The sequence below is a fragment of the Eptatretus burgeri genome, chromosome 6, assembly GCF_056783735.1.
Source record: "Eptatretus burgeri isolate ZD-2024b chromosome 6, Ebu_testis_v1, whole genome shotgun sequence".
In the NCBI taxonomy this organism is placed as follows: domain Eukaryota; kingdom Metazoa; phylum Chordata; class Myxini; order Myxiniformes; family Myxinidae; genus Eptatretus; species Eptatretus burgeri.
Genome location: NC_140966.1, coordinates 37,432,616 through 37,456,437, shown reverse-complemented (window position 1 = coordinate 37,456,437; position 23,822 = coordinate 37,432,616). Strand labels below are relative to the sequence as shown.

At 42.9% G+C, this 23,822-nt stretch overlaps 1 protein-coding gene across 5 annotated transcripts in view; it reads right to left on the bottom strand.

The window, feature by feature from the left end:
* LOC147024560 (calcium uptake protein 3, mitochondrial-like) overlaps positions 1–21,537 on the bottom strand; it is a 41,009-nt gene extending 19,472 nt beyond the window's left edge. The window contains exons 1-8 of one of the 5 annotated variants that reach the window (XR_015059083.1): positions 21,377–21,537; positions 21,078–21,285; positions 19,661–19,814; positions 19,454–19,488; positions 12,583–12,661; positions 7,798–7,845; positions 6,679–6,761; positions 5,065–5,136 (exon numbers count right to left, since the gene is read on the bottom strand). Coding sequence is in view for 4 of the 5 variants with exons in the window: in XM_085884599.1 (XP_085740725.1) it covers positions 5,065–5,136; positions 6,679–6,761; positions 7,798–7,845; positions 12,583–12,661; positions 19,454–19,488; positions 19,661–19,814; positions 21,078–21,285; positions 21,377–21,459 (762 nt within the window). In the remaining variant the exon portion in view is untranslated. The other 4 variants (XM_085884599.1, XM_085884596.1, XM_085884597.1 and 1 more) reach the window with 4 other exon arrangements.
* Positions 21,538–23,822: the final 2,285 nt, after the last annotated feature.

The following is a 23,822-nucleotide window of genomic DNA, read 5'->3' as shown; positions in this document are numbered from 1 at the left end:
CAGAAGCCAAAAGCAAGACAAACTAGAACGCACTCGGTGGACCACATACCTCCACCAGGATGTTTTTGGTTTTTTTTGTATACCTTGTCGAGGCTCGTGTGAGAACTAACACACAACACACAGCAAGGGGGGCATGAGACAAGAGGGCCGGGAGTGGGAAGGACAAAACAGTGGGGAACAGAGACATTAGGAGATCTGTGGAAGGGAGAGGGATGGGGGCGGGGAACATGAGGAATACAAGATGGACATTGCAGGGACTTTGAGGAAGGAAAGCAGGGAATTTGAAGGAGGTGGGCTTGGGTGGATTATCGGGGGTAGAAAAGATCGAGGATTTGGATGGTGGATGATAAGAGGTGGTGGTGAACAGCTGTTTTGAAGGCCTGGAGGGAAGAATGGGATTGAATAGAGTGAGGGAGTTTATTCCAAAGGCGGGAAAAAAAGAGGAATGAAAGAGAAGGTGAGCAGTGATTCGTGATTTTGGTAGTTTTATCACAAGGAGGTTGTTGGCGGACCTTGAGTGCCCTGCAGAAATGTGGTGGGGGACAAATCGCAGAGAGAGCAGATGGGGGGGGGTAGCGAGGCTGGAGAGGCGACGGTAGAAGACAGAGAGACTACCGACCAGCCTGCGGTGAGAGAGTGAGAGGCCCAAAGACTCAGCCTCATTGCGGGAGATGCCAATGATCTGAAATGCCTTAGTTTCCACAGCGTGAAGCCGAGAAAAGTGGGAGGCAGGAGCACCAGGCCAGAGGGGAGAGCAGTACTCCATCAGGCTGTGGTCGAAAGCTTTGTGAGTGGCCAGGAGCTCAGGTGGGCCGAGGAAGGACTTTGCACGATGGAGGATTCCCATTCGGTGACTGGCTTTGGAGGCGAGGTTTGAAATGTGGTTTTCCCAGGAAAGTTCATGGCAGATAGTGAGACCTAGAAGCTTGAAAGAAAGGACTTCTTCCAGAGGATTGTTGAGAAAGTGTATGGGGGGGGTCAAAATGGTCCTTTCAGAGAGACATAGTGAGAGTGTGAGATTTGTCCAGATTGAAAGACATGTTCCACGTGTTGGACCAGTTTGTGATTTTACCCAGATCTGCAGTGAGCGAAGAAGCTGCTGTTTGCCGGTCTGAGGGATGGCTGATGGTCCGGCAGAGGGTGGAGTCATCAGCAAAGAGATATAGAGGATTTTCCAGAGAGTCGGAGAGATCATTGATGAAAACCAGAAAAAGAACAGGGTCCAGAACGCTACCTTGTGGAACTCCAGCCTGGACAGGAAGAGGGGATGAAAGAACTCCATTTAGGGCCACACGTTGACTGCGACAGGAGAGGAAGTCTGCGAGCCATGAGTGGAGATGGCCTTGAATACCATGGGAAGAGAGTTTGGTGAGTAGGGCAGGGTGCCAGACTGTGTCAAAAGCACGTGATATGTCCAGGGATACAACTCGGATTTCCTGTCCGGCATCGAGGACCTCCATCCATTGATGGGAGAGCAGAAGCAACATATCCAGGGTAGAGTGACCTGGTCTGAAACCAAATTGATGATCAGAAATCAAGCCATTAGAGAAGAGGAAGGATTTAATGTCTGAAGTGATGATGGATTCCATAACCTTGCTGATGATTGGGAGAAGGCTGATTGGTCTGTAGTTGCAGGGATCTGTGTTTGCACCTTTTTTATGCAGGGCAGTGATGTTTGCTGATTTCCAAGCAGATGGCAGATGACCTTGAGCAAATGAGAGGGTGAATAGAACAGAGAGAGGGTGAGCAAGAGCAGAAGAGCAGGTTTTTAGGACACGTGGGCTGATGCCGTCTGGACCGGTAAGTTTACTTACTTTAAGTTTACCTTTTGTATCCTACTGATGGGGTGGATCTGCATCCGGACCTTAACCAAAATCTAATCGGTTTGTTCATGCCACCTACCCAACTCATTCACCAAGTTTTGTCATAACTCATCCACAACGTTTTGAAATATCATGCTTATATCGTTTTTGGCCCCATCTTTCGATGGTGAGGAATCACTTAAAAATTATAGGATCCTGATCTGGATCTTCACGAAAATCAACTCAATTTGTCCTTGTCCCACACCCAACCTGTCCACTAAATTTCATCCAAAACCATCCATAAACTACTTTATGGTGGAGGTTGATGCCATTTCTCTGAATATGCAGTATGACCGTGATTGCGACACAACATACCATTATTTCACTGACAGTAAGATTCCAAAGTCACTGTTTTCATCACAAATCATATAGCGAAGAAGGAACCGGTGAGCAAAATTGAAGAGGTGATAGCAAACGGGATAACTGTCTTCTCCAGGTATGATTTGATGAATTAATGGACAGGTATCAAATCAAATATGGAAGAGACTGCTCCACTGATCGATCCAACTCATCTCAAGAATGAAATTCTAGGATTCCTGACTTCAAAGAATAGCTAGGTTCCCCCCGTCGAGTTCATTTGATTACCTCCAAAAAATGAGATCATGTCTCAGAAGCTATTAACAATGATGCTGAAGGAGACGCTATGGTTCTTGTGAGGGCAGCTGTCATCTGTCCCAGAGAAGTATCTTTCATAAACTCGATATCTTTGATAACAGTTTCAAGCAAAGTTCCGATCAATAGATCAAGTGTCCTATAATTTAGCACAATGCGAAGACTACAAGACTTCTGTTTTGGAAAAATGAACATGTGAATTGTAAGTCCCAATCAAATGAAATAACCTGATCTTTATAAAACCTAATAAGCAATGGAAGACAGCAACCAAAAAGAATCTCTGACTCTCTTCAAAGATCAAACATCGCTGTTTAGTCGACTCTTTCTCTATTTGCACGCATGGCAAGGAAATTAGCCTCTTTTCTTCGAGCATAAATCTGCAATCCCCCCTCCTGTGATGGTGACTACTAACAACAAGGTTGAACTCTGCCACTGTATCATTGAGGAAGCAGTTCGGAATCTAGAGGAAGACGAGAGCAGTCACGTTCCACCTTCCAGCTATGATGCACTCATTATTGATGGCGGTGCTCTTATTCACACCATGCACCCAAGCCAACATGTTCGACTTTTAACGACGATACCTCCATTGTATTCAATCCTCACCTACGGTGCAAGCCAAAATCGTGCAGTCGGCTCGAAATCATGTGGGACCGATGTTTTGAAAAAAACATAAAGGGACCACAAGAACTAAGATGGCTGAGAATGTACATGACAATGAGCAAGCGGTTCGGCAAATGTTCCTAATGGACCAAAGAAATGTAGTCAGTCTCTCACAGATTTTTCCAAGAAAGCAGAACTTTTTGAGTATTTAATCAAATGTAGTCAAGAAAAACCACTTTTATCCTGACAAGAAGTATCTCTACATCGTGTTAAAGAACCCTGTCATGCACATTTGGCCTGGAAATTACATAATGGAACTGTCAAATCATGAAGAGTCAAATGCAAGAATAATTGTGCACTTTGTAGATGTACTTCAAACTTGTGACACCATTCTAGTTCAATCAGGAGATACTGATGTCTGTCATTATCATAGGGCAGTTCCAGCATTTACTATCAGAAAATCCTGCAGTTGGTCTTTGGATCCTATTTGGGGAGTGGTAGAAATTATCGATTCCTCCACGTGAACGCTTTTGGTGAGCAACTGGGTCTGGAGAGATGCACTGCCTTAATCTTGTTCCATGATGCGTCAGGATGTGACACAATCGCCGGATTGAAGAAAAAAGGCAAATGACTTTGGTGGAAAACATGGAAGAAATATCCTGAAGTAACAGAGGTACTTGCAAAAGTATACCGAAGCCCCTTCCAGTCTTTAGAGGAAGATGAACGAGGGATTATTGAATACTTCCTGTGCCACCTCTACGATCCAACATCGTAAACTGCGAAAGTTAACACCCTGCGCTTCAACATGTTCAGCCAGAAGAATCAGGATGTGGAACGGATTCCATCAACACAGGATGCGTGGCATCTTCATGTTCAATGGATGCTCTACCGGGCATCAATCTGGGCCACCAACCATCTGGCATCTCGTCCAGATGATGACCCCCTGTTCCTTTGGATGGCTTGAAGAAAACGGATACCTTTTCCCAATTTCGACATCCAAAGGCACAGCCCTTGAAGTGTTTCAGCTAAAGATCAAGTGTGCCTGTCGAAAGCTTTGCAAAGTTCCATGCAAATGTAAGAAGGAAGGTTTAGTGTGTACCAAACTATGTAAATGTTCCTGCACAGATTCATGACACCTCTGAGCCCGTAAGCTCAATCTTCTACAATGTTGTACTTCTACAACCTTTTAGTTTTCTAATCATGTATTTCTGAGAAAAAGGCAATCTTGTAATTTTCCAATCATGTATTTCTCTTTTAAACTCCTTTATTTTGCTGTGGAATGCAATAAAACATCCAGTTATGTGTCTAAATCATTTGTCTTGTCAAAACATTCATTTTGATATTCAACATGCCCAGCTTTCCTGATGTTGAATAAATGACCTAATTACACTTTCTGATTTTAAAATTAGATCAAACTTTAGTAAAACTAGTCAAAATTGGACTGAAGTGTTTCTCTTCCCACTCTATTTATTTTGGTACCAAATGTGACGACGTTTATAGCAATTTGAAATTGAACCCCTGTTGACCCACTAATTGACCTCCACTGACAATTAGAGGGGTCAGCTGTTTCAGTTACCTTCAGATTCTTGTTCCTTGGGTCCAAATTAATCAGATCATGTTGAAAAATCGCTGTTCACAAGCGTGGTAACGAACTCTAAATGATTCAATGGGTCCTCGTCTCCACAACAAAGAAAATTGTGAAGAATTGGGTTGTAAGGTACAGAATAACAGCAAAGATATAGGTTCACAAGGAACAAAGAAAAGGGGACAAAATCGAAAGGAAAGATTAGAAATCAGGTGAAATAGGAAAATAATGAAACATTTTCAATTTTGTTAAAAAAAAACAAACAACAAAGAACACTATTTTAATGAAATAAATGTTATAGTAACTGTGGGGGAAAAGGCACATCCTGATGAATCTTTCATGATCCAACTTTGTAACCCCATTCTTTTTTCTCTCTCTCTTCCTTCCCATGCTTTCAAAACTTACCAGGTGAGCAGATTCTTCATCCCCCTCAGGTAATGGACGTTTCTCATTCTTTTTACGGAATATTTCTTCAAGCTGTTCACAATCACAAAAAAAGACTGATGTTACAATCATGCCTCTCATTGTGACACAACTTGTTTAATGGCCTATCACAAGACATCAAAAGGATTCTCACCAGCTCGAATGAAGTTGGAACATCAAGAAAGTGTTATGACTGGTGTTGAGCAGCCTAACCAAAGAGAATATAACATTTTCACCGCTTTTCTCTCTACTACAGTTTATTTCTGCGATGTGAACAATCCAAGAGCTATCATTACTTTCTACACTAATGTTTTTACTTGGGCCCAATAGGAGCACAGACCCAAAATATGATGTCCATGGCTTCAGCAAAAATTAAACTTTAATTTAACATAATTTGTGATTTAGCCACCTAAGGTTCAGATTCATTGCTATACTGTTCATAGCATGTGACTACGAACAAATCCACACCTGAAACTCTCCTTTGTGCATCTTTTTATGCCTGTCATTTCAAATATCACCTACAAACAACAATCTACCTATATAAAACACAGTGTGGATTTGTGTGTTTGTGTATTTGTGTTTTGTCTGTCCCCCTTCACCCTCTAAAGGCCAATCTTTTAACTTGACTGTATTTCACTGCGATCTATTTTCAGCATAAAAAAACTCGATAAAACATTTTTCATAAAAGAGTAATTATGTCTCTTCTATTGGAAATGACTTGTAAGCAGGCTTCAAGGGTGGTGAACAGAAACGTTTAAAGAAATAACAAAAAATACAAGGCACAGGGAGGTGAAATTCGCTGCACATGATGTGCAACATGCACAGAGTAAAACGAGTGTTCGTTTATGTCCTTCGGATGTCCAACAAATAAAGAAGATATAAGCACACCTGACACTAGGCTGAGGCTTCAGACTTTGACACGTTCACGAAGCTGTACCGTCGAAATGAAACGTCTCAGAAGATAAAGAAAATAGGATCACATTTGTACATGTAGTGTTTTTACGAAACATCATATCTTCCAGTTTCCTTAAATATTTTGAAGAAAATAATTCCAACTCATCATTTTAGACGGGCTTTTATACTCGTATATTTATGATAGGCTAATGCTTTCTGTCTGTCTGTCTGTCCCACTCTGAAACACGGAAACGCTCCTCAGAGAGAAATAAATATTATGTAAAAGTTGCTTCAAATCCAAACCTGAGAAAATTATGTTATTTTCAATCAGACAAGAATAATTGAACCCAGGCAGTGTATAGGCAACAGACCATTGCCTCAATTGCTCCCCCCCAAAAAAAATTATTTCCTGTAAAGAAATATATAACCTCCCATATTTGAGCTCTTTCAACAAGTGCAAGAATAAAAGGCTTCCTCCCCCCCTTTTTTTTTACACCGTGGGCTTGTGCTAGTTTCCAAAATTTATGTTCAAATTAATTACAACATCAACCCAACTCTGCACTTCACCCACACCAACCTCACCCCCTCCCACCCCACCAAAAATAGAATAACTATTTACATAAGGACCACCTATCAAACATTTCATCATTATTATTTCCATTAACTCAGTAACAAATCCCTGCCCCACAAAAGCAGTTGTACCACCAAGAATTCCTTTTTGTCGATTCGTTTGTTCCCATCTGTATCCAGCATATCAAAGGCCAGTTTGAAACCTGCACGCGGTTCTAGAACACAGACCAAAGCATAATAAATTCTACGTTAGGATAGCGTACACAAGAAGGGTAAAATCAGTGATACAGTTGACCTGGTTTTCAGGCATATCATCCACCTCTGTATTTCAATAACATCTTTCTTACCTTGTGCTAAATATAATCTTTCCTGTTTCATTTAAAGTGAAATTTTTTTGTAAAAGTTTGCTTGTCAGTGATGAGATACACATGTAGAAAACTAAAAATAGAAGTAAAATGGCTGAAGCAATCATGATACCGAACATTTTTTTATAAGGGGTACAAATAAGCTTTTGAAAATGTAGCAAGATTACAGGGTTAAATACATTCACACTTTTCTTCTCGGTCGTTTTCATTTGATGACGTGAAGGCAGCTGATTGACTTGAAAACAATTTTGCTCAATTCAAAAACGACAAATCTATTCATTCTTTACAACACTAATTAAGCAACTCATAGCACCCATTTAAAACCACGGACGTCATCTAACAATTTAGAATTTAGGATCCCAGCATATACAAGTCAGTGCCATATAAACATCAATTAAAAAACAGCCCATACACATTCATCATCTTTTCTACACACTCATTTATTTCCCCATTCTGTTCCACTCTGGGCCATTGTTTTCGTGTTATTCTTCCCTTCTTCCTCATGTATGCATCCTGCCTCTTACCCACCACACCACCAACCCCTCCTCCCCCATACCCTTTGGTAGTCTGGAAACCTGCTGACATTTGTCATTTAACTCCTCCATGAGCCTAAACCATTGTACAGGTTTTTCAAAAGTAACAGTGCACTGAACGAAATACTTATGTTTCATGTGTTTGTTAATCTTATAAATAAAATGTATACTTGTTTACTTGCAGGTATCATTGGTTCACTCAGGTGAGATACCCACCATGTCTTTGTTGTATTTGACAATAAACACTTTTCTATGAAAGACCTATATTTTTGCACAAGAGTTGTTAAGTTTCTACTGCACTGTTTCTTTTGAAACACCATGTATAAAAAAAAAATCCTTGATCCAATTCTCACTTGTAAGTATGCATTGAAGAAAGATGTACTCTGTGTAGGAGATTAAACCTGAAAAAAAATGGAAATTAAATATTGTTATTGAAATACCTTTAACATCCTGATCATTGAAAAAGATAACTTATAATTTAGTACAATGCGGGAAGGGGAAGTCAGGAAATGTTTAAATATGCACTGTACAGTGGATGGCACACTAGTAGGTGTATAATTAATGCTACTATGCTGGAGCCTTAACCAGGGAGAAAAATACTTCAAGGCAACAAGCATTATTTGCTTCATTGCAACGTTCCACACATATAAAAAATAATGTACACAACGTCAGCCAAAAAGGATGTCCAAGATTCACAAGAATAAAGACACACAAGGAACTTGGACGCAGGAGGCCATTCGGCCTATCAAGCCTCTACAACATCAACAATATATTAATTAAGTCTAACAGTTTATCAACTTAAATTCACTTGCGGACCAAAAAAAAACCTACCACCAAAGGCCGATTGTGAGGGTTGGAAGGGTGGAGTGGGGCTGAGATTTTTTGGGCTGATCCATCTTGTTGAAACCACAGATTGGCTGTTTTTTGTTTTTTTTTTAACCCTATTCCATGAGTAGCTCTTCAGAATGTGAAGATGATGATCTGATTTCATAGTTACTGCTATTTTGGTATGAGGGTCTTCAAAATAATATGTACCGTAGATTTATGACAAACTCAGTCCACAAGAAACTCAGTTTCCTAATGCGTCAGAGTAGAAAAATGGAAAATGGCTAAGAATTTTTCACAACAATGTTTACAGTAAATCCTCAAATATCGTGGGGGTGAGGGTCCAGGAAAATGCCGTGATAGTTAAAATTGTGATCGTGGAAACCAAGGGCCGACGGGACGAGGGGGGATTTGGTATGTGGACTTTGAGAAAATATCAAGGAAGATCTAAGGCAGCCAGAAATAAACACATTACAATTGAAATAAACACGTAAATATACATATATAGCATGTTAACATTGAAATAAACCAATGTCACCCGCAGGGTGACACGTATCTTGCCAAAAGGTAACCACGTATGACTTCTTTAAGGTCACACTGAGGTGAACAGAGCTGCTATCCACCAGGAGCGACTCCTTGAGGAATATCTGCCTACGAGAGATTCCGATGAGAATCGTTCTACAGAGTAACCATGAAAAATATGCGTTTGCCTCATAACGTCACCAAATGACGTCATAATGTCTCAAACTTGACATATCTAGAAAGCACTCATCGAGGTGTTCAATTTGAGGTACTACACGATATGGTTCCTAAAACTTGAAAATTTGACCTTGGGGTCAAATATGTTTGACCTGAGGCGCTAACCATGAAGGTCAATGCCAATCGCCACCAAAAATTAATCAGCTGAGCGCCAGACCATGAACTATATTCCCATGAAGTTTGAAGACGATCCGATCAAAATTACTAAAAAAACAAGGGTTTCGTCGACTCCCCTGATTTGCGACAAAGTGACCTTGACCTTTGACCTTGACCTTCAAAATTTTATGCGCTGAAAGGGACCTCTATAGGCCTCTGATATGCGAAGTTACAAAAATTTCCAATAACAACTGTGCTCTGCAGAGTGATTTATACGTGATTACAGACCAAAAAAAAAAATAAAACCATATGAAGGTCAAGGCCAATCGCCACCAAAAATTAATCAGCTGAGCGCCAGACCATGAACTATATTCCCCTGAAGTTTGAAGACGATCCAATCAAAATTACTCAAAAAATAATGGTTTCATCGACTCCCCTGATTTGTGCCAAAGTGACCTTGACCTTTGACCTTGACCTTCAAAATTTTGTGCACTGAAAGGGACCTCTATAGGCCTCTGATATGCGAAGTTACAAAAATTTCCGATGATAACTGTGCTCTGCAGAATTTTTTTATACGTGATTACAGACAAATAAAAAAACAAAAAAAACAAACAACAACAAAAAAAAACATACACGCTGACTAACATATCTTGCAAAAACTTCGTTTTGGCAAGATAATAAACCAATGTCAGACCCGTATCTTGCCAAAAGGTGACCACGTGTGACTTATTTAAGGTCACACTGAGGTGAACAGAGCTGCTATCCACCAGGAGCGACTCCTTGAGGAATATCTGCCTATGAGAGATTCCGATGAGAATCGTTCTACAGAGTAACCATGAAAAATATGCGTTTGCCTCATAACGTCACCAAATGACGTCATAATGTCTCAAACTTGACATATCTAGAAAGCACTCATCGAGCTGTTCAATTTGAGGTACTACAAGATATGGTTCCTAAAACTTGAAAATTTGACCTTGGGGTCAAATATGTTTGACCTTAGGCGCTAACCATGAAGGTCAAGGCCAATCGCCACCAAAAATTAATCAGCTGAGCGCCAGACCATGAACTACATTCCCATGAAGTTTGAAGACGATCCGATCAAAATTACTAAAAAATAAGGGTTTCGTCGACTCTCCTGATTTGCGACAAAGTGACCTTGACCTTTGACCTTGACCTTCAAAATTTTATGCGCTGAAAGGGACCTCTATAGGCCTCTGATATGCGAAGTTACAAAAATTTCCAATGATAACTGTGCTCTGCAGAATTTTGTATACGTGATTACAGACAAAAAAAAAAAAAACATACAAGCTGACTAACATATCTTGCAAAAACTTTGTTTTGGCAAGATAAAAAGCATGTAAATACAACAAATACAGTGTAAACTAGAGGGGGAGCACTCGGGAGAGTGCAAAACCTCCGCCGCCAATACTGCTGGGTCACTCAAGTGAACCTTATATCTTATTCATTAAATATGATGTCAACCGTGCTGACAGAGTTATAGTTCTTTTCTCCAACATTTTTTTTTGGGGGGGGGGGGGATTTGGAAATCACTTAAAACATGTAGAAATGCAAAAAAAAAAAAAAATTTTTTTTTGGGGGGGGGGGGGGGACAAAGTCCAATATCTAATGGCATGATCCTTGGACCATACCTAACCCCCCCCCCCACCATGTTTCGTCGAAATCCGTCAAGGAGTTTTTCCGTAATACTGTTCACAAACAAACAAACAGAAAGGGGTGAAAACAGTGACCTCCGATCTTTGATGGCGGAGGTTAATTAAACAAAAACACAAGACTTTTACCTTGTAATTTATTCCAAAACAGCGAGGTGGGTGAGGGTAAACATATTATGTACTCGCACAGTACTCTTCCATAAATAGAAACCACAAGACATAGCTCGGGATCATGATGATGCTGTTAGAGTGGAGAGTGGGGAGCTCGGGAAGGGTGAGCGGGGAGCAGTCATTGAGGATCGGGTTAAGGGGGAGCAGGAAGGACGATTTAGCCATCAGAAAGGCAGCCGTAGCTTTACGACAAAGACATCTGCAGCAATGCCACATAGGAGAAGGGTAAGGACCTTTAAACACCTTACCTTGAACCCCAGAGTTGATCTTCCTTTCTTGGAGAGGCAGGTATGAGGTGGCGTCCTCTTCCAGAATAATCCCATCTCGTCAGTATGAAATACCTGCTCCGGCATAAACCCCTTCCCCTCGATTCCTGTCATGAGCTGTGGTAGGTAGTTTTTCACAGCATCATGGTCGGCCAATGCTGCTTCCTCTAGTAATTTTACATGGAGGGTGAATCTTCTTTTGAATTTCTTAAACCAGCTCTTGCTGGCATGAATGGTGTTGGCAGCCATGGTTGAACTGGAGCCTTCGGCTTGGCTACCGCATTTCAGGAAGCACCTCTTTTAATCCGATTTGACTGGGATGCTGGAACGGTGAAGAACCATGATTATGACAATGCTAAAGTGGCGATTATGCGGTCAAAAGACTGGTAAGGTGATGTGGTTTGAGAATGTGTGTTTGAGAAAAGTATGAGAACAGGGGTTCGAGTCCAGGTGTCGGATAATAAGGATTTGAGAATGGCAGTTCAAGTAAGGGTGGCGGAAAGTGAGGGTTTGGGAATGAGGTTTGAATACAGAGTTGGAAAATGAAGGTTTGGGAATGAGGTTTCAAGGACAATGAAGGTTGAGGAATGAGGAAGAGAACAATGGGTGGGGGAGATTTTAGGCCAGGGGAGATCACCGGGGGAGATTAAAACAAGTGTTTTAGGCCCCAACAAAAAATAGACCAGGCAACGCTGGGTATCCCTGCTAGTCTTTGAAAAAAGGTTTTCTCATTGAATTTTTTTTCTCTCACTAAGCCCAATTAGTACACTAAGTGTGTTGTTTGCTGTTAAAACTCACCAGATTTAAGACTTTTGAAGACAGAAACGATTTGTAATTTGTGATGAAACAAAACTAACTTAACCCTTTCAACCCTGAGATCCTTGGGCTTTTGGTTCTCCCACCCTGGGCTCCCGAGACTCCTAGAGAAAAATCCGGCTGCTCAGGTATATGGAGGCTTGAATAGCGGTCGGCAAAACGGCCACTCATGTTCAAAGGGTTAACTTTAAATGAGTAAAATAAAGGTGAAAATAATCAGGAGATCAAAGCCATGCTCAAAATGCATCATTTTGCCACTATGTTTATTTATCGATGTTCCTGCCTTACACACATCCATCCATAAGTGCAACCACCCATTCTGTCGATCTGCCTCTGACACTTATACTGCCAACATTTGAGACGATGGTCCAACCCACCCAGATTACATACGAGAAACCACTCACTGACACAGTCTATAAATAAGTTATTCATTTTTCCATCAAACAAAAGCACCATCTTGTGTTGCCAAAGGGACTTCTCACTTCTGCTATTATTTTCAGAGTTCAAAAAAAGAAACTCACAAAGGACCTCTCACCATCGTGTTCAAGGTTTCGGAACAAGCGCGATGAATTCTTCCAAATTGGGGGTGTGTAGGAAAGCATCTCTTCAGCTTCCTGCAATAATAAAAAGTCATAAAACTGAGATCAATGAGAGAAGTTCTGTTGGTTTAACATTTGTAAGTACTTTTGTTCAGGGTCACTGCCTTTGCAAAGATTTCTGTGGTTGACCTCTGAAAAGACAGAATCACAATACCGAGCCAAGATTTTAGATTATATCTAGTTGTTTTTTTTTAACATTACATTTAAATCTCTATGATGATATTATTCAAGTTTGTAATAATTTTCAGAAGTTTTCTAAGACCCAAAGATGAAGATGTGCATTTACCACGTGCAGGATAATATCATTTGGTGACATAGGTTTCCTTTAACATGAACTCGACGCACAAACCCATCGCTTTAATGATGGGTTTAATCAAAAGTCAGCTTGTTGTACTTCACAAATGTATTGCATATGTATCTGTGACTGTCAATAAGGATGCAAAATGAAGGAAAACACACGAAAAAGAAACTTTTATAACAAGTAGTCATTGTTGTCGTGATAGCTGTGGTTGTTGTTTGTGTGCTCCTTCCGTGTCGATACCTTCATATATTTTTGTATTGTTTCAAAAAGTATTTCTACATTTCGTTTTGTGTGCTCCTCCGTGTCCTTGTAGAGGGTTCCTGCTGTCATAGAATAATAGATGTTACCATTGGGATCGCAACATTAAAGCTTGTGGTCCCACGTCTTCTTCCTCAATCCCGGAAACACGGGCTTTTAAAACAGGCAAGCTTGTGATTAAAGGACCAAATTTTTGTTCCAAATAAGTCGATTATTAGCTTTCCATCAAGTAAATGGATTATTACCTTTCCAACGGTACCATTCACATTATTGTACGACAGCGGAAACTCTTTACAATAAAGCAATAAAGCTGATGCAGTGCCCCTCTACCAGAACACACACTGGAACTGGTACTCATTTCGCCGACCTCGGAAGGATGACAGGCTAAGTCAACCCCCTGGTGTATTAATTCAGCGGCCGACGGGGCTTGAACTCAGGACCCAAGGATCCCAAGCCGCCACCCTAACCACTGAGCCAACACCAGGCTATTCCTGGTATGTGAAACTCCCTGCATCCCATGCCTGCAGAAAACAGACTTTTTGGAATGCTGGCCACATTTTTCATCCGATAGTCATGCAACTTTGTATGAAGCTTTTCCCATTACACACATTTCTTGTTCAGTCAACTTGGTTGTGGGATGGCTTTGAAGGCCATAAAGTACAAGTTGATGAGTCTTTCCTTCATGATGGGAAAGGAGGTGCACAGAGCACACTACACAAGCTCAAGCACATCTACACTTGCCACTAGTGATGGTTCAAGCCCAAATTTTCTGAGTCCGAACAAAAAAACAAAAAAAAGAAAACAGGAAAATGCAGGAATCCCAAATTTATTTCTGCAATTTTCCAGGAATTTCCAGGAAAAGATTTACCAGAAAGAAACACTAGCTTTGGCTCTATTTGTTTGAAAGCTTTTCTCAGCTCAAGCTGAGCTCAAAATTGGGCTTGCACCATACCAGCACAAAAATGCAAGTGAAGGGGTTGAACTGAACACGCAAGTACATTACTTTATTTATTTTTTTGGTATACACTGTCGAGGCTCCTATGAGAGCTAACACATAGAATGTACAACAAAGGAAGCAGGAGATAAGAGGAAAAAAAAGAGAGGGAAGGAAAAAGCAGTGGGGAACAGAGATACGAGGAGATCTGTGGAAGGGAGAGGGATTGGCTCGGGGTTACACGGTCAACAAGATGGACACTACAGGGACTTTCAGGTCCCTACACGACAGGGACTTACTTCAACAAATTTTCATTAAAAATTTCACAAAACTGTTGAACAAGACATTGTCAGAGCAGCTATATGCTCTGCTTCCGAAGACAGTCTCTCAGAGCAGAGAAGATGCCCTATGGCTGCAAAGTAACATGGAATGGGAAGTCAACCATCTGGCCTGGTTTCCATGAATCTGAAGGATAGCTGCTCTTACTTTTCTGGTCTCATTTACTGTAAAACCAGTTGTTTTCAAACAGGCTAAAGATTACTTTGACTGCTGAGAGGCAGCAGGCTAGAGACATTTGGTTAGTTGCCATTTTTATAACTTGGATAAAAATCTATTTGAAAAGGTGATATATAAATAAATAAACGAGTAATGAGCATCCACAACCATGTTGTGGAACGTCAGCCGAGACCCTTATGCGAATGAGATGAAAAAGGGCTCGACTGAAAGATCCAATCAACACAAAGTTCAGGATAATATTTCAGTGATCATGATCTTCCACACCAGCAGTAATTGTGCCACATTGGTGACACGCCATGTATGATCGAGATGAGAAATGTGTCCTTATTCAGACTGCATTCCCTTCTGAGTCTCATTCTGGTCTGTTGCTGTGTTTCCCCCTTTTCTCTTTTCCAGTTAATTTATTCCTCTGCTTGTTTGGCCACTGTCTGTGCATTGCCTTTTTTTTATTTTTTTTTTAAACCTCTGTCGCATCACTCTTCCATGAACCTTGATGTTGTGGAAATTAGAATAAAACAACCATTTTCTTCCTTTGAGATACACAAAGATACTCAAAGGAAGTCTAATGTAAGAGTCAATTTGAACCATAAATCCTGCACGAAATCAACACCACATGCATGCAATCCAACAAGTTTATCAACTTAAATTAATTGGGGGTGGAAAGACGGGGAGAGAGGACAGAGAAGAATGGACATGGAGGAGTGGGGATGAAAACAATGGGGCAGGCACAGACATCACCATGGTGATATGTTCACAGGTTCATAATACAGGGTAGAAAAGTGCTGTAAGCTATGCGAACACAAATGGGAGTCTATACCTTAATTCTAATAGCCGGCACCATGGTTTCAATGAGCTGACACCAAGGTGCAAGTTTAGAACCCTGTTTGTTATAGACCCTGGGAAGAATGAGATCAAAGTGACTGAGGAAGTTGATTCCATAGATGAGAAAAAAAAAAGAGGAATTAATGATTGGAGGTGTGCAGTGAGTCTGGATTTTGAGTGTTTCACCAGAATGGGGTTACTGACAGACTGCATCTGTCCTGCAGAAACTTGCGAGGGGGGTAGTGGGGCAGATAACTCTGAGGGCAGACGGTGCAGGACCAGAAAAGGAGGTGGTAGAAGATAGAGACTTGTCTGTGATGTGAAAGTGATAGGCCCAGAGACTCAGCTTCAATGCAGGAGATGGCACTGATTTTGAAGGACTTGGTTTTCCACAGTTTCCATCTTATTATTTACAAAGCTCTTGGTGTTAGTTTAAAATATTCTTACATGGAAAGGGAGAGGGGGTCCTTAGCCAGATTGTGGTTAGAATAGTATGGTCCATGTTTCCATATAGGTTAGATAACTCTTGTAAGAGGGAAATTGTCAGAGTAAGTCATCTTATAAAACGTGCACTGCGAAGGCAATGAGTGGTATCTTTAAAAGACAGGGTAGCATTGAATGTGTAAAACCTGTAAAACAAGGTGAGGCCAGGTGGAGGACTTGGGCATTTAACAAAGGCACAGAAACAGCATTATAAAATGTTCTTTACAAGTGGTATGGATGCTTTCAAAGCACCATGAATAGACATGGCAGTTCTGCAGAGGGCTCACAAAGGGCCGCAGGATTGGCAGCCTCGCTTGCTGTGGAAAGGTCCCACATGAGGGGGGGGGGGAATGGATGCTGTGGGAAGTGCTGCCCCCATCTTGTGGAAGAGCCAATAGGGACCAGCCACAGGCAGTCGCAGAAGGTAATAAAAACTGTTGTGCACACGTGTGCGTGCACTCTCTCTGCTTCCTTCGCTGGCCACGCAGGGCTGTGAGAAGAGTTGGGAGGACATCGCCCCTGTATCACCTTCGCACGCCTATCACTACACTGCAGCCACAACCATTGTCACCCTTGCACACCACCAGCTTCGTGCTTGCTTCAATCAAGGCCTCACCTGCCCCATTGGTTCATGTCCATCCATCCATCCATTGCGACCATACTCTGTACAGAGAAACGATGCTGCCGAAGTAGTCTCCTGGGCTGTTGGGCACAATCCTGGATGGGTCACCACGCCAACGCAGGATACTTGAATGGTTCATTCATCCCAACAAGCCGGTACTCATTTTGCCGACTTCGGAAGGATGACAGGCTGAGTGAACCCCACCTGGTATTAATTCAACGGAAGAGCAGGATTTGAACTCAGGACCCTAGGATCCCAAGCCAGTCACCCGAACCATTAAGCAAACACCGGGCATATTGTTTCGTGTGCAAGTCTGGTAATCGGCGTCATTAGGGGGGTAGGCTTAATTTAAGCTGTTTCTCTTCTGTAGATAAGTTTGAGTGTCCTTCCTCCCTACTTGCATCTGTCGACTGCTTGGTTCATCCCGTGGATTTATTCATAGCATCTTGTCTACCCTTATTCCAGTATCCTCTCATAATAAACCCCATTGCAATTTGAAAAAAAAGTTTTCCCACCTTTTTCCTCCCACACATTTCACCACCAGGTTTGGCTTCGTTTGGGTGATCCTTGGGGAATCTTAGAAATAAGTGAACGCGGTATCTTTAACACCGTTTCGGGATCTGCTGATGGTTTTCAACCATCCAGCTCAGAGAGATCTGCATTAACGGACCCATCTGACACGACAATATTTTTTAACTTTTCCTTTCCTGAAATTATTTTTTGCTGCCTGACCTTATCAGTCACATTGTTGGTGGAATTTCCTTCATTTATAGCCTCTCGACACTCCTCTAGCCTAAAAACACCTTCATTCACTCCTCAATTCCCAATGCAAACCTTGCTGCCCCTTTCTGTTTAGCCTATGGCAATTTCAAACCTCGCCTCCAAAGCCAGTCGCCGTCTGGGAATCCTCCGTTGTGCAAAGTCCTTCCTCGGCCCACCTGAGCTCCTGACCACTTACAAAGCTTTTGTCCGCAGCCTGATGGAGTACTGCTCTCCCCTCTGGGCTGGTGCTCCTGCCTCCCACCTTTCTCGGCTTCACGCTGTGGAAACCAAGGCATTTCGGATCATTGGCATCTCCCGCAATGAGGCTGTCTTTGGGCCTCTCACTCTCTCACCGCAGGCTGGTCGGTGGTCTTTCTGTCTTCTACCGTCTCCTCTCCAGCCTCGCCCCCCCCGCTCCCTCTGCGATTTGTCCCCACCACATTTCCGCAGGGCACTCAAGGTCCGCCAACAACCCCCTTCTGGTAAAACTACCAAAATCACGAATCGCTGCTCACCTTCACTCTTTCATTCCTCTTTTTCCCCACCTTTGGAATAAACTCCCTCACTCTGTTCAATCCCATTCTTCCCTCCAGGCCTTCAAAACAGCTGTTCGCCACCACCTCTTATCATCCCCCATCCAAATCCTGGATCTTTTCTTCCCCCGATAATCCACCCAAGCCCACCTCCTTCAAATTCCCTGCTTTCCTTCCTGAAAGTCCCTGCAATGTCCATCTTGTATTACCCATGTTCCCCGCCACATCCCTCTCCCTTCCACAGATTTCCTAATGTCTCTGTTCCCCACTGTTTTGTCCTTCCTACTCCAGCCCTTCTTGTCTCATGACCCCTTGCTGTGCGTTGTGTGTTCGCTCTCACATGAGTATACAAAAAAAATCATTCCAGAAACACTCCCTTTTCCCCCAATGTTATTTCCATTGCTTTCTAAAACACAAAACCTCTTTGTCCATATCATTCTTCCACCATATGTTGACATCTGTCATTCTATTCATGAACTATACAATATTCCCTTTCCTCTTGTCAGAAAAATACCAGAAATATTACCTAAAAACCCTTTGCTTTCACTTGGCTACCCAATATCCTGAACCTATTTTTAAATCCTCCAGGTAAACTTTCCCTCTACAATTTCCTATATGTATCATAGGCAATGTCTTCCTGGCTCAACTCAACACGATGCAATTTGACCTTCCTTAATTAATCCCTTACTCCCCCTCCTTCGAAACAACACACAACTCTATGTCTATGGTCCTCCTTGCAGAATAAAGTTTCGATATTTAATAGTTTTGTCACAAGTTAAAAAAAAAATCTTCCTGACCTCATTCCTACCTATCTCCACCCCACCTTCACCCTTGTCAGCACTCACTCCAATCCCATCCCTCCAAGCACTCACTCCAATCCCACCGATGTCTGAACTCTCTCAAACCCTTCCCCTGCCTGCACTCACTCCAATCCCATCCCTCCAAGCACTCACTCCAATCCCACCCCTGACTGCACTCACTTCAACTCCTCTCCTGCCTGCATTCACTGCAACCCCACCTCTGCCTGCACTCACTCCAACCCCATGCTTGTCTGCATTTGGTATGCCTCCACACTGCCTGCACTCGTTACATCCTCATCACTGTAGGCAATTGCTACATTCCCACCATGGCCCGCACTCAGTACGCCCCCACCACTCCCTGCACTCGCTCCATCTTAAGCTGCTACTAACACCACTTCAACCTTCATAAATCAAATACGTACATCACACCTTTCATGAAAACATGACAAGGAATACAAAAAAACAACTAAGTACAAGCATTTATCAGGTTCTGCTGCAAGAGCGATGAGTCCACCAACTGGAAGTTTAACATCGGAACCAGATGTGATGGTAGAAAATGCAAGCGATTCAGATTAAATCTTTGCAATTTCATAAAAATGGCTGAAGCGGTTAAACTACCACAGAAGAATGGGCTTTTCAAAAAATAACTTTAACGGGCATCCATCACTGCATTCCCCCTGTTCACGCAGGCAATTTTACAAGGAAATAGGGATGATAACACAAATACAGGTTTTAATGTATCGGTCTGAACGCACCTGGCAGCTGTGTTTACTTACCTGCTCAGAAATTATTCTGATTTGGTCTCTTTCCACTGAAATACAAAACAATAACCTGAAATTAGGCAGATGGCATCGTGATGTTGGTGCAAAATGCCAAATGAGTCCAACGAACTCCTTGGCAAATAATTGACACAGTGTATTAAGTTTTTCTGTCACCGATCGTTAAAGTTGTATATATATTGATTGGAGCTGCTTCCGGCACACCTTGGGGTTCACCCTGGCTGATGGACAGGAGAAAGTCTCTGGGAGTGAGGTAGAGTTGCTCTCGCACACGCACAGAGGCAAACTGCAGGAATCGTTGCTCACGAGCCGAGAGCCGGGCCGGTGCGGGTGCGCGTACACGGCCACCATCTGCACCCTAATGTGTGAGGAAACGTGTGATGGGGGAGGGATTGGAAGAATATGTCATGATGTGAAAATCCGTTTCCTAAACCACTTTGTTGACCACAAATATTGATAATTTCATCGAGAACGCCATTCAACAAATGCACATGTCAACCAGGTGTTGATCCTTCAGGTGGAGGTGAGCCAAAGGAGGCATGACGACCTGCCAAAAGAACATCTCAACAAACTCTTTGGATCATCGAAGCACCCCGTAAAGTGCTCGAATATCTTGCACATGTACAAACAATGATTGAAGAGCACCCCAGTTCTTTGTACAGCAACGACGAATCATTTATCCTGGCTATTGTTAATGACGTCATTGTACATACAGACAGTACCTGCATGGAAGATGACAATGAGTGGAAAGCGTCAGCAAGAATTCATCCAGAAGAGAACCGAAAAATAAGAAAGAAAGGACTTTGGTGACATGTGTTTTACATGGTGAACCTGAAATGAGGTTTCCTCCCACCGCGTGAGAAATGAGGCAGAAGGAAGGGGTGAAGTGGGTTCACAAAGTCCAGGTTCATGGAGGACCTCGTGGAAGAGAAAGGGAATTTGATGAACAGAGTCAAATGCGGAGCACATAGTGGTGTTTGAAATATTGAGCCTGGACCCGTAATATCAGGGAAATGGCTGGCAGGATGGGCAAGAAGTACGCCGACTCGTGTGCAAGCTGTCCAGCCGAGGTTCGAATTCCGACCCAGCTATAAAGTGTTATCATCGCGTTCACAGGCGGGGTGATTCATCAGTGTGGTACTATACGTCAGATGGACGTTAAACTGTGCATCGCGGCTCCGGACATTAAAGACGCCACGGTGTCCTTCGTGAAGAGTCGGCGAGCTATCGCCGGCACAAATTTACTTGGTTGAGCATCGGGCGCCTCGCAAGCCTGTTTGTGAAACACTTGGGCCAAAAACATCCCCCGGGGCAAATGTACAAGAACGTGGGAATGGATAATTGTGCCCGTTAAAGAAGAACAACCGAAGGTATCAGAGGAAACCATAAAGGACGTACTTCACAATGCAGCACGCCCTGCTGGCACCGCTCCAGCATGGTGTTATTTATTTATTTATCGGACATGGTACAGTCCCACGCTCTCATCACGCTCTCCTCAGCAATCCTGGGGCCGACACACACACACACACACACACACACACACACACACACACACACACACACACACACACACACACACACACACACACACACACACACACACACACACACACACACGAACCATTGTAGCCGGAGACGCGCAGAGACCGCGATGCGCGCCCACCTTGGCGTACACACAGCTTGCCGCAACAAGCGCGGCGCCCCCGCCGTCCAGTCGTTCCGTGCCCTCTTGTCGCCTCTCCCCCCGCCCTTGTCCGTGTCCCCGGGCCTGTCCGCCGGTCCAGAAGCCGAGCAGGGCAGCCGCGGCTCCTGCTGCCGCGTACGAAACTCTGAAGGATAAAAAGGACGAACATTTACAAGCCATGCTCGTCTCGCTTTGTAGCTCCGTGTCCCTCGCTCGTCTATGCTTCCCCTCCCGACCTCCCAACCGCCTCTCCTCCCTCTTCGCCGCCTTCTCCCTCCTTCGTATCTTTCATTATCCCGTCGTCGTGTTCCTGTATCATCTCTGTGTATCTATCTCTATCTCTATCTCTATCTCTATCTCTATCTCTATCTCTATCTCTCTCTCTATCTCTATCTCTATCTCTATCTCTATCTCTATCTCTATCTCTCTCTCTCTCTCTCTCTCTCTCTCTCTCTCTCTCTCTCTCTCTCTCTCTCTCTCTCTCTCTCTCTCTCTCTCTCTCTCTCTCTCTCTCTCTCCTCCTTGCTTAGAATTTCATTCTCAGGAGCTGAAAACGCATTCATATTTACCTTCATTTTCTTATTTCCTCTTTCCTTCATTTATAACTTCTTTCTATTTCCACCTTTGCTTCTTCAGACCTTTACCAAAAAGGTTTTATTTTAATGTTTGAGCCCCTTTGCATCCATGATGTCGACATTAGCTTTAACCCCCTACTGCCCCCACTTGCCCTCCTCCTTACACAAGTTTTTAATTTTTGTGCTGCTGATGTGATGTCTACCTTCATCTATATCGATTTCTACTTCAGTCTAACCAACAACTGATGAAGCTATCGAGTCAGGAATAATAAATACAACTTTTAAGACCATGCACTTTGGCCTTCTGGCTAGCTTTATGAATCAGTATTGTTCCATGTTCAGGAGAGGTTTGGTAGGGGGGGGGGGTGTATTAGTACAAAATCAAAATGCCATTGAATCCATGCTATCAGCTGCACTTTGGTGGCCAGGGTGGGGATTTGTAGCTATACAGTGAGGCCACATGTCAATTCGAGCCACAATGAGTCCCATAATTATGTGCTTTCTTGGCTACCCCCTCCTTTTTATGATTAAACCCCCCCCCAGACCCCTCGATCTAAACTCCACTAACCACCGAACTGCTTGAGCTTGGACAGGCCAGCAAGGAATTAGTGGGAAGCATTTGCATGTGGTGTATGAGCACGTTGTGGCAGGTGACAGCTAGTCATGTTGACTCCATCCCGCAGGTAGATAAATACAAGGATGAATGCTTACGGATGGTGGCAGATCCACTTCGGGTGGAGTTGGAGTAAGGATTGAAGGGAACACAGAAAACTAAGTGAGTAGTAGTGAGAATTGTAGCTGTGGTGGAGAGACAGACAGAGAGAGCGAGAGCGAAAGAGAGAAAGAGAGCGAGAGCGAAAGAGAGACAGAGAGAGAGACAGAGACAGAGAGAGACAGAGACAGAGACAGAGACAGAGAGAGACAGAGAGACAGAGAGAGACAGAGAGACAGAGAGAGACAGAGACAGAGAGAGACAGAGAGACAGAGAGACAGAGAGACAGAGAGACAGAGAGACAGAGAGACAGAGAGACAGAGAGACATAATTTGGTAGGGGTATTTTATCCTTTTTTTTTAATTGTAAATTTTGCCAAGTCCAACAGACCAGCAGCTTCCCAGATCCAGATCCATAGTCCATATCTCCGAAGCCCCTCTCTCACCTACCCGACACCTGAAACCCCTCCCAGTAGAGGGTGCTGTTATCTCACGTGTTACAACACTCCCATCTTGTGCAACACAACATAAATTTTGTTCTTCACCTTCACTCATCCAAACATCTTTTTCTTTCTTAAATCTTAATCCCAACAGTTTGGGGTCAGCTACTCAGATTTGCCTTCTCCATTCTCCTCTGTCTTCTTTTCTCAATCACTTGTTCTTCAAATCTCTCTCCATTACATCCCTCCACCATAATCTCTCTCTTCCTCGTGATCTTTCTTTCTAATTGGCTCATTTCCATACTTCCTTCATCGATTTGCTGATCCTTTCTTCTCATCACATCCCCAAATGACTGCAACCGAACGTCTCTTATCTTTTCTGCAATGCATGCAACTACAGCTCTCCTGTGTATCTCCTCATTCCTCAACTGCTGTCTTCGGTTCACTTTGAGAATCCACCGAAGTATTCTCATCTCTGTTCTCCACAGCAACTCCTCTTCCCTTTTTCTTGAAGTCGATGCTTCGATTGCATGATGCATTATAACTGGCCTGATCACTGTCTTGTAGATAATTACCTTCAATTTTCTTGGTATCCTTCCATCACTAACAACACCACTAACCTCCTTCCACCTTATCCATGCTACCTTCACTCTGTCCCCGACTTTTGCTTCCCAACCTCCCTCTTCCTTTAGTAGGTCAACTGAGCCAAGGTATTTTAAATTGTCCAAGCACGAGTAAATACATCACCATTCATTCTCCTTTCATTCCAAATCTGCAGAGCAAGAAAATGAAAGTAGAGAAAGGCATTCCTTACCAATCAATCTGTAAATCTCCAAATTAATGATGTTAAAATTTACCAAAACGTGCCCCTGTCTTGTGCCCCCAATCTGCTGTCAACCTCTTCTCCTCTCGTCAGTGTTAATGTCTGGGCTGGACCCCAATATTTCCTCGTTGCT